At 30.2% G+C, this 18,915-nt stretch overlaps 1 protein-coding gene across 1 annotated transcript in view; it reads left to right on the forward strand.

Moving 5' to 3' along the window:
• Positions 1 to 326: 326 nt before the first annotated feature.
• Positions 327 to 18,915, forward strand: part of LOC141338759 (rab GTPase-activating protein 1-like) — a 48,880-nt gene continuing 30,291 nt past the window's right edge. The window contains exons 1-5 of the mRNA XM_073844375.1: positions 327 to 386; positions 1,467 to 1,541; positions 3,961 to 4,086; positions 8,012 to 8,155; positions 15,506 to 15,547. Coding sequence (XP_073700476.1) covers positions 3,961 to 4,086; positions 8,012 to 8,155; positions 15,506 to 15,547 — 312 coding nt within the window. The 5' untranslated portion in view covers positions 327 to 386; positions 1,467 to 1,541. The remainder of the gene's footprint in view (positions 387 to 1,466; positions 1,542 to 3,960; positions 4,087 to 8,011; positions 8,156 to 15,505; positions 15,548 to 18,915) is intronic.

The raw sequence follows: 18,915 nt of genomic DNA on the forward strand, positions 1-18,915 counted from the left end.
AATATTTTTAATAGTAATAAGTTATTTATTGTTTAATGTCAGAATATTTTCATATTTCGCTATAATCATTCATTTACGACAAAAAACAATTATAATTAAATAATAAAGAAATAAAATAACAATAAAATGCTAATTCTAAACTCTAAAATAATAATATAAATATATATGAATTATAAAAAATATATATAAAACATAATAATATTAAAAATAATAATAATAATAATACAAATATTTTTAAAGTCTGATTGTAACACTTTTGATTTGCCCCACAGGACTCCGCCCAGGAAGCCGTCATCACCAGAGACATCCATCGCACCTTCCCCGCTCACGACTACTTCAAAGACTCAGGCGGCGATGGCCAAGACTCTCTCTACAAGATCTGCAAGGTGAGGCGAAAGCTAAAGCCGTGACTCACTCCTGCCGTCTGGTAACAAGCATCACCACACCGCTGCAACATCTCTATCCACTGACCTTTTGTTTTGCCGTAATACCAACGGCCTTGATAGATATCCAACCACAGGTGCTGTACTCGCCTCTCTGTGTCCTGCGTTATAACTCGTACAGTCTGCTAGTTAAACATAGTTACGCCTCATGGATCCGGTATTATATTTAGAAACAGAGCTAGAGTAATAGATTATGCAGTTATCCTGCAGGCAGTTATCCAGTTAAGCACACATCTATCTCTATATAATTAAACAGATGCTTCTAGCTGTAAAGAGCCACATAAAACAAAGCTGTTTTAAGCTACACACACCTTTGACCAGAAATATAAAATATATAATATCAATATAAAATATAATATACATTTTGATTTTAATTGTAAAATTTGTATATTAAATTCCATATTATACAAAATCAGGGGAAAAGCGTTGAGTGGATGAGAAAAGTGGTCCTGTTCTCTGTTAAATCTCCTTTGTGAGGAGTCTTAAGAGGTTCTCCATCAGCTGATTGGCACAGGCAGATTAAAAGCCTCCTAAATTGTGCAAAAGACCTTCAATCCAGCTAATCCTGGAGACAAAACCCCTCGGCTCAGAGCGGCGTGTGTTGCCATGAACATTTATCAGTGTTTCCAGTCATTTATGAGGAAGCAGTATTATAACATGTCACTTTAAACTGTGACGCATTTATTCATTTGAAAATATGTAGTGTTAAGTAATATAAGGCAGGACTGATTTTATAAATCTAATATTCTTTGTTTTTCTGAATTTTTTTTTTTCTGTAATACAAAGTATTTCTTTATAAACACCTCTTTAAATTATATATATATATAATTCAGATTTCTTTTTTGCTAATTTAACTTATATTTAATTTTATTAAAATTTAAATTGCATTACATTCTCATAAAGTATATATATATATATAATATATATATATATATATATACTTATATAATATTATTATTATTATTTTTATTTATTTTTTTGGTACACAATATATAAACTAATGTTTGTTTGTGTTTTTCACAGGCTTATTCTGTGTATGATGACGAGATTGGATATTGCCAAGGTCAATCATTTTTGGCTGCTGTATTACTTTTACATGTAAGTATTTTGCAAGACGAGTACTGTTTCATCTATTTTGTCTGCACAGATAAGTATTTTAAATCAACATATTAAAGCCAAATAAGTTTGATAAATGTAAGCCCATGTATTACACTGCAGCATACATCCATACATGTTAAAGACATACATTTTATCTCAAATTTGTTGAGGAGAGGTGTTTTTTTTATTTATTTTCTTGTTATTTTTGTTTTGCTTGTTTTAGTTTTTGTTTTGTGTGTGTTTTGTGGTATCTTTTTCTTGTATTTTGCAGTGTTTTGTCTCTTATTTTGTTTAGCTTTTTGTCTTGCGGTGTTTTTTGTTTTGTGATATCTTTTGTTTTTGTTATATTGTTTTTTTTATGAACTTTGTCGTGTTGTTGTTATTTTTGTTTAGGTTTTTGTGTGTTTTTATCTTTTGTTTTTAGAATTTGTAGTATTTTTTTTTTGTTTTAGTTTGTTTACTTGTTTTGTGGTATTGTTGTATTTTGTTTTGTGTAGTTTTTGTTTTTTGTCTCTGTATTATGTGACTTTTTTTCTATTTTTTTGTTAGTTGCTTTGTCTTGTTTTGTGTTTTGTTGTATTTTGTAGTAATTTTTGTTTTTATTTCATTTAGTGGTTTTGTCTTTTGTGTTGTTTAGTTTTTGTGTGTGTATTTGTGGTATCTTAGTTTAGTTGTTTTGTCTTGTTTTGTTTAGTTTTTTTATTTTTGTGTGTATTTGTGTTATCTTTTGTTTTTGTTGTATTTTCTAGCATTTTTTGTTTTTAGTTTAGTTGTTTTGTTGTATTTTGTTTAGTTTTAGTTTTTTGTGTGTATTTTGTGTTGTTTTGTTGTATTTTGTAGCATAATTTATTTTTTGTCTTGTTTTTTGTTGTATTATGGTTTAAGTTTTGTTTTTTTGTGTATTTGTGGTATCTTGTTTTTGTTGTATTTTGTGTTTAGTTGTTTGTGTGTATTATGTGGTATCTTTAGTTTTTGTTATATTTTGTAGTGTTTTTTGTTTTATTGTTTTGTTTTTTTGTCTTGTGCAGTTGTTTTGTTGTAGTTTTTTTTGTTGTGTGTGTGTTTTGTGGTTTCTTTTTTGTAATGTTTTTTGCTTCATTTTGTTTTTAGTTTTTTTGTCATCTTGTTTTTTGTTGTTGCATTTTGTTTATTAATATTTTTTATTATTTTATTTGAATCTAGTTTCATTCATTCATTATTATTAATTTAATTTATTATTAAATATTTTGTTCATGTATTTAAATTTATTTTAGAGACACTAAACCAAAAATACAAAATTTTAACCCTAAAATACAAAAGCTTTCACGTTTCAAAATGTGTGAATTTGTACCATAGCAGAAGTGGACGTTACTTTCTCATAACAGGCATTAAGTAAACTTCCTTTTAGGTCAGTTTTATCTTTAAAGGGATAGTTCACCCAAAAATGACAATTCTGTCATTAATTACTCACCCTTATGTTGTTATTGTTGTCAAATCTGCCAGATATTTTTGATAAAATTCGAGAGATTTCTTATCCTGCATAGACAGCAACACAACTGACACATTCAAGGCCCATAAAGGTAGTAAGGACATTGTTAAAATAGTCTATTTGACATCAGTGATTAAAACCGTAATGTTATAAAGCTACGAGAATACTTTTTGTGAAACTCTTTTGTGTCAGTCTTCAACACACGTTCATGAGATTACCACAATATCTATGCAGGGTCAGAAAGCTCTCGGATTTCTTAAAAAATATCTTAATTTGTGTTCTGAAGATGAACGAAGGTCTTACGGGTTTGGAACAACTTGGAGGTGAGTAATTAATGATAGAATCTTTATTTTTGGATGAACTAACCCTTTAAGCTGACAAATCTAAACTAAATAATAAACGCTTATAAAAGTGTAAACGGAAACCTACCCTTTATCTTTAAGTTTTTAAGTCTTGTAATGCAGCTACTGGTAGGCGGAGAGAGACCGAAAGCGAGGGACAGACATTGATGAAACGGTTAATTCCATATTTAATTAAAGCGAGAGCTGAATAAGATGCCGTTTTTTGTTTTTCTGCGACGCCGGCCCGTATAGGGCTTGATATTAGAGCGCGCTTGGGGATTTCTATAATGTAGTGTAAGTGTCTTTCTCGTGGCCTTGCCCAGGAAGCTCAGGAGCTGTCAGGAATATTAATGACAGAGCCCGTCTACCTGCAGGAGCCCATTGAGCTCAGGACACACACGCTGTCGGCGTGATTTAATACCCACCTCTCTGTCTGTCTCGCTCGCCGTCTCAGCAACACAAACAAACTCCGATAGCATCACTGTAGACTGCCATAGACAGGTAGACGGACAGTTGACACATCTAAACATCATGGGTCGGTTGTGTTTATCAAGCTTTATTCATGCTGTATGTATTAGCATCAGCAATATCTCTTGTTTTTTCCGTTTAGATGCCCGAGGAGCAAGCTTTCTGTGTGCTGGTGAAGATCATGTACAACTATGGTCTCCGGGAGCTCTACAAAAACAACTTTGAAGATCTTCACTGCAAGTTCTACCAGCTGGAGCGTCTGCTGCAGGTTTGAAACTGTATATATTGTTCTCTCTCTCTCTCTCTCTCTCTCTCTCTCTCTCTCTCTCTCTCTCTCTCTCTCTCTCTCTGTTTATGTGTTTGAGTGTGTTTCACTCTCTTGATGTCATAGTATAACACTTTCATTGCTGTAACCCTTAAAACCAGACAGCCAGAGCGTTACTTTAAATCTGTAAGCCTGCTGTGCACTGTTTTCCTGATGGCACCAGGGTTGCAGTTGTGCTGATGGCTTGGGCCCGTCATCACTGCTTGCAGCTATAATTTTGTTTTGTTCTTTGTCTCGTGTCGTTTTTTTTTTTTGTTTTGTTTGTTTGTGTGTGTGTTTTGTGATATCTTTTTGTTGCATTTAGGGGTTCGAGCACGTAGTGCTGAAACCGTATTGTAATTGTAAGAATTTTTATTATTATTATTATTATTATTTTTCTCCGGTAAAACTGATCGTGCAGCCCAAACCGTAAGGCCTAGAAAGCTGAAAATTGGTCAGATCATAGTAGTATTGCTCGCTACTCTGATCCAAAGGCTTGCCCCAATCGGCCTAAAGGTGGTGCTACACCGCCCAAAACTAATATTTAAGACATTTTTGGCTGTAGCTCATACACCATTTGTCGTAGACTCAAAAACGTGGAGTCAGAAATTTTTGAGCTACGGCGTACGGTTATCCCCAAAAAAAGGACTTATATCCAAAACCTACTTTTGCGAACTAGTCCTAGGTTTTTCGCCCGATTGGAACCAAACCTGTGCAGAAATATTCTCTGGACACTGAATATCAATAATTATAAAAAAAAGAAAGTTGAAATTTTCCCGCGCAACAGTACGCAAAAAACGCTCTGCCACTTGGTGATGGAAGATGGAAAAAACATATAAACGACTATAAATACGCAATTATATCGTTAATGAATTATTCCCAATTATGTTAAAAACCTACTTTTGTGAACTAGTCCTAGGTTTTTCACCCACTCTCTAGATCAATAATTATCAAAAAAAATGTTGAATTTTGTCCTTTTGTTAGCTATAACGGGGTCATTTAGACAAGGGGCGTGGCCACATATACTCAAATACTTATAAAACCTAAACAAAAACTCAAAACTTTACGAAAGTTGGTGAAAACATGTACCAGATGACTCTTAACAAGCATGCAAAGTTTCATGAAGGTCGGACCGTAGGTGGCACTATAACAGTTAAAAAGGTGTAAAAACAAAACAAAAAAAACATGATATTTCTATTGTAAAAGAACTAAAACCCAATAAAACGTCCATATATTCACATATACACTATATCTTCATATCATTTGATAGATCTCCTCATTCTGAACAACTGTTGTCAATCACACTGCTCTTTTAATATTTGAGATTATTTAAAAAACATTCTTTGGTGAACTAATCCTAGGTTTCAACTCAGACTCAATAAGATCATATTCTCCATCATGGATGTGTTCTGGTGTCAGCCATTTATTTCATGTTGGCCTTCACCCTAACAGCATAGAAGCCATATAGTCCTTAAATGCTCGAACCCCGGTAATTGCTGCTAGCAGCTATATTTTGTAGTGTTTTTTTTTTTTTTTTTCCTCTACAAAAACAACTTTGTAGATCTTCACTGCAAGCTGGAGCGCCTGCTGCAGGTTTGGCCTTTTAAGTGTTTTTTTAAAGGTATAGTTCACCCAAAAATTTTATTAAAATTTGACTAAAACTCCTGTCATCAATTACTCACCCTCATGTTTTGCCAAACCCATAAGACCTTTGTTCATCTTCAGAACACAAATTAGGATATTTTTGATGAAAATTAATTCTTGTAGCTTCATAATATCATGGTTGAACCACTGATGTCACATGGACTATTTTAATGTTGTCCCTACCACCTTTCTGGACCTTGAATGTGTCAGTGATGTTGCTGTCTATGCAGGGTCAGAAAGTTATCAGGTTTCATCAAAAATATCTTAATTTGTGTTTCAAAGATGAACAAAGCTCTTACAGGTTTGGAACAACATGAGGGTGAGTAATCAATGACAGAATTTTTATTTTTGGGTGAGCTATCACTTTAAGAGATTACATCTCACAGTCTTGTTCATCCCTTGTCAGGCCATACTTGTAAGCTATTAGACCTAATGCGCTGGAAAATGGGTTTTAATTTTGTGCTGAAATGCAATTAGGCCTAAAGTAGCCCTCTTTCAGCGCTAAACCCAACCTGGTTAGTATCGACTAGCTCTGCTACTACAAGAGTGTTAGCATTGATTATGGAAAACGTGCCGTGCGGCACTCACCGGAAGAATTCCCGTCTCTTCCTCGGTCATCATTTACTTTACATGTGTTAACCCAACACTCCCACCTCTCTAATCTAACAATCTACCCCAGAAAAATATTCACTCTACAGCACCAGGTCTTTTTGAGATGCAAATTTAAGATATGCCTTTGTAGATATCACTTACCTCTTTGATTTATTCTCTGCTCGGTCTCTGAATACATAGTTTAACTCGTCTTTTTTTTTTTGAGGAAGTTTCACTATTTCTATTTGTCAAATTGTGTAGCTTGTTGAAGAAAGGTAATGTATATATAATTATTTTATATTTTTTATGTTTAATTTAAGTGAATTTTTAACTGTGTTTTTAATCATTTGAGTTTTTTTATTTTAATTTATTAATTTTTATAATTTTTTATTTTACTTTATTTTATTTTTCTATTATTTATATATAATTAACTGCTGCTCAAAAGTTTGTGATCAGTAAGATTTTTAATGTTTTTTAAAAAAGCTTCTGTATTTTTGATCAAATAAATGGAATTTTTATGAGCACAAGAGAAAGTTATATTCTGAAATATTATTGCAATTCAAAATTTTTATTTTAATATACTTTAAAATATAATTTATTTCTGTGATATAAAGCTGAATTTTCATCAGCCATTACTCCAGTCATCAGCATCACATGATCCTTTAGAAATCACTCTAATATACTGATTTATTATTTTATTATCAATGTTGGAAACAGTTGTACTGCTTAATATTTTTTTAGGAACCTGCGATACTTTTTTCAGGATTCTTTGATGAATAAAAAGTTCAAAAGAACAGCATTTATTCAAAATATAAATCTTTTCTAACATTATTTTATTTAGTTTTAACTATAACTTTTTTATCAGTTGAACACATCCTTGATATTTAAAAATATAAATGTCTTTTAAACAAAGAAAAAAATAATTACTGACCCTGAAACTTTAAAAGGTAGTGTGTATTGCTACAAAATATTTCTATTTTAAATAAATGTTGTTCTTTTGAACGTTTTATTCATCAAAGAATCCTGAAAAAAAGTATCACAGGTTCCAGAAAAATATTAAGCAGCACAACTGTTTCCAACACTGATAATACATCAGCATTTTTTTTGTTTTTACTGGGCTATAGAGGTGTTTTTGTGAATTCCAAATACTTGTATTAGCCTAAAAGTGATCAAGTGTATCTTAGGCAAGAATAAGAAGTGTTTTCCCAGTGCTGTGCTTGAGAAGCTTTTACTTCATTGTTGTTTCAATATCGCCTCAGGAAAGCACTGAGCATTTCTCTATTGAAACTCCTCATAACCTCTGCATTAAAAACACACAAAACAAACACATTCTTATGAACACAGCAGCACAAACTCAAGGAGATCAAAGCACATGTAAGTCTTTGAGTTATTAGCTGTTTGTGCTTTATAACTGCACTCTTGACCCTGTGCTGTAGTCTGGTAGTCTTACACTCCCAATAGAAATGCTTGTGAAAAGGGGTCAGTAGTCTGTTTTTCTTTTGGTTTGGATATGTCCTGTTCAGGTTTGTTCACTTGTGCTTCCAAAAAATAAATATAATTGAATTAACTTGTCAAATCAATAGCCCTAACAGATAATAAAACACAAGTTATAATGCTTATTCATGACTGTTTTTCTCCTCCTCCCTCGTTCCAGGAGCAGTTGCCGGATCTGTGGTCTCACTTCCAGGACCTGAACCTGGAGGCCCATATGTACGCATCCCAGTGGTTCTTAACACTGTTTACGGCCAAGTTCCCTCTCTGCATGGTCTTCCATATCACCGACCTGCTCCTGTACGAGGTGATATTTCTTCCTCCAGTCACAAATTTGCAGTAACAGAAAGTCATTTAACCAATGAGAAGTCACTGTGGGTGAGACTAGCACAACATAAATAGAAACCGAGCGACACTTAAAGGAATAGTTCACCCAAAAATGAAAATTACTCCATGATTTACTCACTCTCAAGCTATCATAGATGTATATGACTTTCTTCTTTCAGATGTATGTAATCAGAGTTATATTAAAAAATATTCTGGTTCTTCCAACCTTTATAATGGCAGTGAATGGGTGTTGAGATTTTGAAGTCCAATAAAGTGAATCCATCCATCATAAAAAATACTCCACATGGCTCCGGAGGGTTAATAAAGGCCTTCTGAAGCGAATCAAAGCATTTGTGTAAGAAAAAAAATGCATATTTAAAACAAAAAACAGACGTTCCAGCAGATGACGTAGGCAAACGTGGTGACAAAGCAAAAACAAAACACCGTTCATGAATTAAAAGTACGAATGATTTGTATAGAAAAATGTCTGGTGAGACTGATTTTCCTTTGCTGTAAACAAAACTTAGTTCTCGCAAGACTACTTTTCGTCAATGACATTTTGGCTTTGACGAAAACAGGTCGATAATGAAACAAAAGCTTGTTTTGCATGACAAAAACGATGACAAATTTATTGACATTTTTGAAAACGAATAAAAACAAGATGAAAATGTTAGGGAGGGATGATTTGGGAAGAGATTCATTCAGAACGAATCTGCTGCATGGTTAGGAGGTTAAACGCATACATTTGAACTGCAAAATAGCTTATTTAAATATCCAGAGGGACATAAGCTAGCATACATTTGCTGCACGTCTCATAAAACATTAAAAAATTTCAATATCTGGGAGTAAGAGCAGAGCAGACATATGGATAAATTTGATGACGCAAAACAACTCAATTCGGTCCGGTTTTCTAAGCACACACACTGAAGAAAGCGCCACTCACAGCACACAAGTACTCTTTTTGCGTCTAATGATAATATACACAAAATTATGTCGAATTGTCTGTTTCGACGAGTATTCATGTAAACACACTTGGTTACGTCTTATGTGAATGTAAACACGTATATCAGTACTGAGGATGCCCTTGACTAAAGATTTTTCTGGTTGACTAGTAGTCGTTAATTTTAAGCATAGTCGACTATTAGTTACACATATTAATAAGCCATTTAAATCAATAATGAGCCTTAAATTGCTTACACAGTGCATGCAAAAGAAAACTTGCCACAGCGCACCGGCAGATATAATAAGTATGTATGTGTCAGGGAAAAACAGCAAGGAGACTGCGTTAACGTTTTAATAAGTTATTGATAAATTAGTGTGTTTTTGGTTTTCAGTAGTGATTTGCCTGTATGTATGTTTCATACAGATTACATAATCTGAGAATATTTGTTTTCTATTTAAATTGGTTCATTTAAAAGTAGACATTTCACTCTCTATAGATATATTTTTCAATGTCTGTAAGGCAAGTATACACAGAGTTTCGAAGTTTCGCCCTCAAGTTCACAGAGATCGAGACGGCAGAAAGCACATCCTGTTTGCTTTAACTATTTTACAAAAGCACAACGTTTTGTTGTTATTCTAAGTGCACACAAATAAACAGTCTTTACAATTTAAAAAGATGTATTACTTTTATCTGTATGACCAAAATGACGGAGTATTTTAGGTGCAAATGCAGCTTCCACACTCCGCACAGACACTTTAATAACACACATTTTTCTAGGTTACCATTAGATTGAGCTGCCATGTAAAGTTACTTCTTTACATCTTTCAGATGAAAAGCCATATTTGAGGTTGATGAATAATAGGTGATAGTTAGGATGTCCTGCCTGATGTACTATATTTCCACATAGACCAGCTGTTAACGATCTGTCCGTCATGGACTGTGTGACTTCACCATTTCCTGTGAATTTTTTTTTTTTTTTCTGTGACTAAGCAACTAATAAAACTCAAGTCTCTAAGACTAATGGGTAGAGTTGTCAAAAAGTACAGAGTTCAGTACTTTTGGTACTGAAATTTTAAAAACATCCATTTCCCGCTTACATTTTGCAACCACTCTCATTGTGCTTAGGTGTGAGCGCTCAGTGAGGAGCGTGAAGTGCTGATTATTGTAGCCAATCACAGTCATATCTGAGCATGTGAACACTATGACCAATCAGCGATGTTTAAAAAAAGGCTCAACAGCGCTCAAATGTAAGCAGGAATTGGACATTTTAAAATTTCAGTACCAAAAGTACCGAACTCTGTACTTTTTGACAACTCTAATTAGGGGGAAGCCCTAATCAGTACATTGTATCTGGTTTTGAAGGGACAGCAGCCTAATTTAGTTGCTGTTGTCTGTGGCATTGATGTTAAGCGACAAAAAAAAGACAGAAAAACAATGGACTGCTCTTGACTGAATCACGTTAGTAGCCCTAAGATTAATCTAGATTTGTTTACAGAAACTTAACTAAAACCAGACTAAAACTAAAACGATTCAAATGACTAAAACTAAATGCCATTTTAATCAAAAATCTATGACTAAGACTAAATCTAAATATGCTGTCAAAATTAATACACTGGCTGGAACGCCACTCTCTCGTGAACGTGCATACGATAGCGAAAGCTAGAGATCATGGTTTATAAAGTTGTAAATATGGATATTTTTCTTGCACAGACGCATCAATTTTATTAACACCCGGAGTTGTGTGGAGTACTTTTTATGATGGATGTTTGCACTTTATTGGAGTTCAAAATCTCAACACCCATTCACTGCCATTATAAGGCTTGAAAGAGCCATGACGTTTTTTAATATAACTCTGATTATATTCATGTGAAAGTCGAAAATCAAATACATCTAGGATGGCTTGAAGGTGAGTAGATCATGGGGTAATTTTTTACTTTTGGGTGAACTATCTCTTTAAGAATCTGTCTATTATCCTGTAATGCTGAAGTTTCTGTGCTAGTACACAACTAGTATGTTTTTTAGTAAATGAGACTGAAACTTTTGTTTGTCCTTTAATATTAACCTTTACAACTTGAAATGTTAGTAATGTAATAATATATGTAGAAACAACATAAACCTAAATTAATGACGGTTGTAAATAAACATTGGAGTTGTGCTGGGTTTCCAGTAGCTCATGAAACCGACGGAAAGTTCAGTTGTTTCTAAACTTTTTGAGCTCTGTTAGATTTCCCAAAGCAAGCATCTTTGACTTCTTAGAAATAGGCTTTGTGTCTTTCCAAAAGAAACGCTTCGACCTTTCTGCTCCTCCGAGAGCTTTTCCTTTTATTTTTTTCCCATCGCTTTTCTCCCCGTTTCCTTTCATTCAGCGTCGTGGTAGCCCGAGGCAAGACAATTAAAAGTTTCCTCAGCCTGTCTCAGTCAATGAATCGCATGATGGGAATCTGTTAGATGCTCTCTCCCTCTCTTTTCTTTCTCTCTCTCTCTTCTTATCCATCTATCAGTTCATCTCTAATTCATTTAGTGTTCTGCCTTCTTTTGAGGCTCTGGCTCTACTGTTAAGTAACTCGTAGTGATCGTAGTCTTTCTTATTCATGATTCTCTCTCTAATTGTATTTACATTTCAATTTAGTTGTATTCAGTTTTTTTTTTCTTCTTTTATATGTACTGTGTCAAGCTTTAAAAATGTGCCTTCTAATGCTATTGTGCTCAAAACCAAAAAAGCACTTTCTCACTTTGGCAAGCTCTAATCTGATTGGCTACCTTAAACAACTTCCGGGACTAAGGGCGCACAGGATTTGTTATCAGTCTGTCAGGAAACAAAGTCAGGTTCACAAGAGACAGTGTTGCTAAAGTGACTGTTATATAGTGAGGTTACTAGCATAAAATCTTTGAAAGCTAATTAGAATTTTTTTAACTAATAAATTTGATATCTGTAAGTAGTAATTTTCTAAGTCTACACATTTTTCTGTTAATTGCCATGACATTTTTATTTATTTGTTTATTAATATTATATTATATGAAGAGGTAGTTTGCTGTTTTCAAAAATCCCGTTTTTTCACTGTGCATTCCAATTAACAAAATAACTAGCAAAATAAAAACATAACAATAAAAAACATGATCGATCTGTTTTTGCAAATAAACGCTACATGTTACAGTGATAATAAAAAGATAATAAAGATAAGATAATAAAAAAGAAAATATTTATTAAATATTTAAGTAATAATTTTATAATACATATATTATACTGTATATGTATAATTTAATATACGTTTTTAAATATATAAATGTGTAATATTTAATTTAATATTACTTAATATGTACATATAATATAAAAAATATGTATATTTATTATTATAAACAGTAAAATATAATAATTTTAAAATGCTTAAATTAAAAAAATATAAAATTTAATTTAATTCATTTTTAAACATTAATTTATAACATTTAATATAATATTAAAAATGTTTGAAAAATTGTGTGTGTGTGTGTGTGTATATGTATGTGTATATATATATATATATATATAATATATATATATATATATATATATATATATATATATAATATTAATATAATATATAATTTGTATATGTAATATTATAGACATTAAAATATTGTAAAATACTTACATTTAAAAAATATAACTTATATATAATATGTATATTTAATGTTATAGACAGTAAAATATAATAATTTTAAAATGCTTAAATTAAAAAATATAAAATTTTATTTAATTAATTTTTAAACATTAATTTATATTAATATAATATATAATCTGTATATGTAATATTATAGACATTAAATTATTGTAAAATACTTACATTTTAAAAATATAACTTATATATAAAGTAATAATAATTTATAATATTTAATATAATATTAATAAGTGTGTGTATATATATTTGTATATATGTGACATAAAAAATAGTATTAATTTATCATATTTAATATAATATTAATAAGTATGTAATATTATAATAAATAAATGTAATAAACATGTAATAATATATAATATAATGATAAATAAATAATATTATATTAAAATATAATATTACTTAATTTTTTTATATAACATTAATAAATATTAATTTATTTTTAAATAGAATGCTATATATATATATATATATATATATATATATATTAAAGACAAAAATATAATATTACTTTATATTTATTATAACATTAATAAATATAAATATAAAATTAAATAAATTAGAATTAAATTAAATTAAAATTAAATAAAATATTAATTTATTATATTTAATATAATATTAATAAATATTTATACTTTTTTTAAAATATATAAAATTCATATATTATTTATATATAAAATATAAAGTATGTGATATATATCACATACTATATATCACACACATATATATATATATATATATATATATATATATATATATATATATATATATATATATATATATATTAGGGGTGGGCATAGATTTTTTTTTTTTAATCTAGATTAAAATGGTTTATTTGAATTTTGATGAAGGCATTCAGAATATGTGTGCTACCCAAATAATGACTAAAAGTAAGTCTTCGAGAACGGGCCAGGTGGCGCATTAGATCAGGCGCTCATCTCCTGTTTCCAAAATGCATCACAAACTGTTTGACAATTGCATTTACAACATAATTACCTATACAAACTTATGTAACCAAGTACTTCTGCGCAAAAGGCTGCACGACGTGCGCGTTGCCTGTAAATACACAGACGCGCACGGGCATGGATTTCTCCGTGCTTCGATTAAACTGCGTTGTTTTTAGAAGCGTCAATTCAGTTGTTGCATATAGTTTAATGTCTTTTATTTCGCGATTATCAAAGTAAATTATAACTCAAACTTGAGATTTTACTGGGGCACAGCAGATTTTCATTGGGACACGTGCCCCAGTAAAAAGGGTCTAACAACGCACGCACCTGCCCTGAAGCGGCTTCATAACTTCATGTTTGCACGTCTCATTTGATGTGGTAATTTCACAGAAGTTGAAGACTCGTTCCCGCCTCCTACAGTGCAATTCGTATAGGTATACGCCATCCGCGCTAAAATATTAAAGTGAAAGTCATCATAGCTTACGTAGTTTAGACCCAGCTCCCAACCCAACTTTGAGAATAGATTAACGGCGATATTTTTTTTATCGCCCGATAAGAGTCTCACGTTAACGCAGCACATAGTATATATATATATATATATATATATATATATATATATATATATATATATATATATATATATATATACATACATACTATGTATTAATTACTACTTTTATAATACTTATATTATAAAAAATAGAAGAGATAAATGCTAATATAATAATGTATAATATTTAATGTAAATATAAACAGCTATTTATTTATTTTTAAGTAATATTTTTATAATACTTATACAAATCTAAGGTGTAAATTAATATAATATTAATTTTAAACATACTAATCAAAAGTGACAAAATAAATATAATAATTTTAATTTTAAAATATAATAAAATATAAACCAGTTATTTTAAATTGCAATACAGTTTCACAATAGTACCGTTTTTACTGTATTTTTTGTTCAAACCAAAAATCTTACCGACCGTAAGCTATTCTCAATAGTTCCTGCAATTAATTACTTCAATTTTAAACTTCCTATGGCAATTCTTCAAGCGAATTTCTTTTGGTTTTCTGAACGCTTTTGGTTATTTCTTGCATAACCAAAAGCGTTCAGCTCCCGAGCCAAAGACTACAGTCTTATCCCTCCCTGAACAAACACAAACGCACACACATGCAGACACACAATTATCCCCCCCACAATTTCCATTTAGCCCCCTAGCGCCATCTAGAGCCTGTCAGGGAGAGATAGCCTCCGCCGCCTGTTATTAATAGAGAATGCGGGATATTTTTAGCTCAGTGTTGCCATGTGAACGGCTTGTCTAAGCAATGCTCGAGATGGGTGTTTCCATGCGGAGCTGACTTCAGCATTGCTTCTGCGCTCGCTACTGCGATGCCACCTGCTCCCCTCTGACACACACACACACACACACACACACGCACACACACACACAGCACCTCCGTCCTTCACATCCACCTGCCTGTCAGTCCACCTGAGCGTGTGCAAGCGAGATTGTTTGCCTCTTTCTTCAGCTCCTGTCACTCCCACACGTTTGAGCTCTTTGTATGACTCGAGCTATTTTAGGAAATGCAAATGCGCTTGACATCGCGCTTCCCATTGCTGCTAGAGCGCAAAGACAGCATTGCAGCTCCTCCGAACCGTTTAAATGAAATTGTATAATCTTTATTACAATAAAAAGCTTTTGTATGTGGGCCCTTTCGTAGTTTTAGGCAGTTTGATGTTTAGGGAAATGATTCTTTGTGTAATTTGTTTTTTGTTATGTTCACAGGGGTTGAACATCATCTTCAATGTGGCGCTGGCTCTTCTAAAGGTACTGCACCTCATCCTGCTTACATTTCCTTGTTTTGAACAGTTTAGAAAAGTCTGGGGAGTTCATAGTTGTGGTTTGCAGGAAGGAAAAGTCAGGGGAAATTCATAAAATTGGTGAAAAGTTGTAGACATGTATGCAGTTATGCTCAATATTTCATTTTTTTTAGTGCAGTTTCTTGTAAAATTATTAATTTTTATTTTATATTTTAATTTACTTTTTTTAAATATCTATCCTAATTATAAATAACGGAAAAACTTTTGTGAATTACTTAAATCTATTTATTTTTTTCATTATTATTTCTAGATATTTTAGTATTATGTAATTATAATTAATTAATATTTTCCGTTTTATCTTTATATTTTTAGTTTATATTTTAATCCAAGTTTAAATTTGAGTCATTTTAATACTTTCTTTTCATGTTATTTAATCTAAAATAATGTTTTGTTTTATTTTATTTCAGCTTTATTTCAAGTACAGAAGAAAATTCTCATGTGTTATATTTACCAATATTTTTTATTTTTATTATATATTTTTTATTTTATATTGTATTCATTTAGTTTTTTTCTTATGTATTTTTTCTTATAGCTGTTAGCCATTTTAGTACTTCAGCTTAAATTTTATTTCAGTTAGCTGCCAAAGCAACATTTCTAAGTTTTTAATTAGGTTTTTCCATCTAAAATAATATTTTATTTTATTTCAGGTTTTCAGCTTTTCCAATGCTCATAATAATTTGTTATATTTACCAGTAACAGCACCATTTATTTATTTTATTTATTTTATTTTATTATTATTTTTAATTTATTTAATATTTATTTCAATTACACAAAACAATTCTCATAATAATTTGTTATTATTTACCAGTAACAGCACCATTTATTTGAGTATTTTATTTTTTTATTTTATTATTTTTTTTATTATTATTTAATATTTATTTCAATTACACAAAACAATTCTCATAATAATTTGTTATTATTTACCAGTAACAGCACCATTAATTTGAGTATTTTATTTTTTTTATTTTATTTTTTTATTTATTTCATATTTATTTCAATTACACAAAACTATTATCATAATAATTAGTTATATTTACCAATAACAGCACCATTTATTTGAGTCTTTTCTTTTCTTTTTTTTCTTTTCTGTTCTTTTCTGTATTATTTATTTCAATAACACAAAACAATTCTCATAATAATTTATTATTTACCAATAACAACACCATTTGTTTGAGTGCAGTATCTTATTTTATTTTATTATTTTATTTTTTAATTTATTTAAACTTTATTTCAATTACAGAAAATAATTCTCATAGTAATTTGTTGTATTTACCAATAATGCCAGTCATTTGAGTGCAGTATTTAATTTAATTTAATTGTATTATTTTATCTTTAGGTTAAAGTTATTTCAATTAGTTGCCAAAGCAACATTTCTCATTTTTAGATGGAATTTTAAAATATTTTATTTTATTTTATTTCTGATTTTTCAATTACACAATCGAAAACAATTTTCATAATAATTTGTTATATTTGCCAATAACAACACCTTTTTTGGATGCAGTATTTTATTTTATTTTATTTTTTATTTTTTTCTTTATAGCTTTTAGTCATTTTACTACTTTAGCCTAAACTTACTTCAGTTAGTTTGGCAAAACATTTTTCATTTATGTTTTTTATCTAAAATAATACTTAATTTGTTTTTCAGCTTTATTTCAGTCACAGAAAACAATTTTCATAATAATTAGTTATTTGTTATATACATTATATTTACCAATAACAACAACATTTATTTGAGTGTAATGTTTTGTTTTATTTATTTATTATTTTATGTTCTTTTTTTCTTTATACCTTTTACACTTATACAATTTTTATTTTAGCTTAAACTTATCTCAGTTTGTTGCCATAGCAACAATTCTTAGTTTTTAATTTAAAATGTTTTTTTCAGCTTATATCAATTATACAAACAATTATCATGGTAATTTGTTTTATTTAGCATTAACAACACAATATTTGTTTTGAGTGCAGTATTTTATTTAATAATTTTGTATTATTTAATTTAATTTCTTATTTTATTCATGCTTTTTTCTTTATAACTTTATTTCAATTACAGAAAACAATTCTCTTAATAATTTGTTATATTTACCAGTAACACCATTTTTTTAGTGCAGTAATTTATTTAATTTTTTTATTAATTTGTTTTTTTCTTTATAGCTTTCAGTCATTTTAGTACTTAAGTTTAAACTTATTTCAGTTCGTTGCCTACAAAAACAATTATCATGATCATTTGTTATATTTACCAATAACAACAATTTTTGAGGGCAGTATTTTATTTTATTATTTATTTATTTATTTTATTTTATTAGGTTTTTTTTTTATAGCTTTAAGTCATTATAGTACTGCAGCATACATTTATTTCAGTTAGTTGCCAAAGCAACATTTGAAGTTTTTAATTTAAAATAATATTTTATTTCAGCCATGCATTTATTTTATTTTATTCATTTTATTTTTAAGTCCTTATCATAAAAAGTGAGGGAAATTCGTTTGCTAAAACTAATAATCTCGACACATGATTTATTGCCTTTAGTTTAACATACAGCAGCTCTGCAGGTAAAATAAGAAAAGATTGAGCGTGTCTCCCTCTGCTGTTCAGAAGACATATTGCCTTGATTTATTTCTGTATTTTTTCCCACCAAAATGTTTGTGTGCAGCTGTTCAGACCTTTCTGGTTTCGTAGGTTTTGCTATGAACAATATTAAACGAACCTGAAACACTTCACATTATAATATAGTATTACAATCTCAAATATCACAATGATAGAAAACAAAAATAAAAAAATACTGGATTTCGAAAATACAATTGTAATATATTTTATATATTGCATATTATGATTTAAAAGCAGTTTTAGCACGAAATAAGCATGAATAAACATTCAAAGGCATGTTAAAATTTAGTATAACTTACCAAAATCCATATCATGTCTCATGTAATCGCTCAATCTGCGCTAAGATGTCAATATACCAGCTTGTAAACGGTGTCAGGCGACGAATTTACCTCAGAAAAAACATATTCAGTGAGCATAAACTTGTTAGTTAACTCTAGAGAGGAGCATTTTGCTAAATATATGCATTATTTAACCAGAATTTTGTTCCTTTTCTATGTTTTTGGGCTTATTAAAGTTTTCCCTATATGTGACCCTGGACCACAAAACCAGTCATAAGATTAAATTTTACAAAACTGAGATGTATACGTCATATGAAAGCTCAATAAATAAAATTTCTATTGATATATTGTTTGTTAGGATAGGACAATATTTGGCAGAGATACATCTATTTGAAAATCTGGAATCTGAGGGTGCAAAAAAATCAAAATACTGAG

The sequence above is a fragment of the Garra rufa genome, chromosome 7 (genome assembly GCF_049309525.1).
Source record: "Garra rufa chromosome 7, GarRuf1.0, whole genome shotgun sequence".
Lineage (NCBI taxonomy): Eukaryota > Metazoa > Chordata > Actinopteri > Cypriniformes > Cyprinidae > Garra > Garra rufa.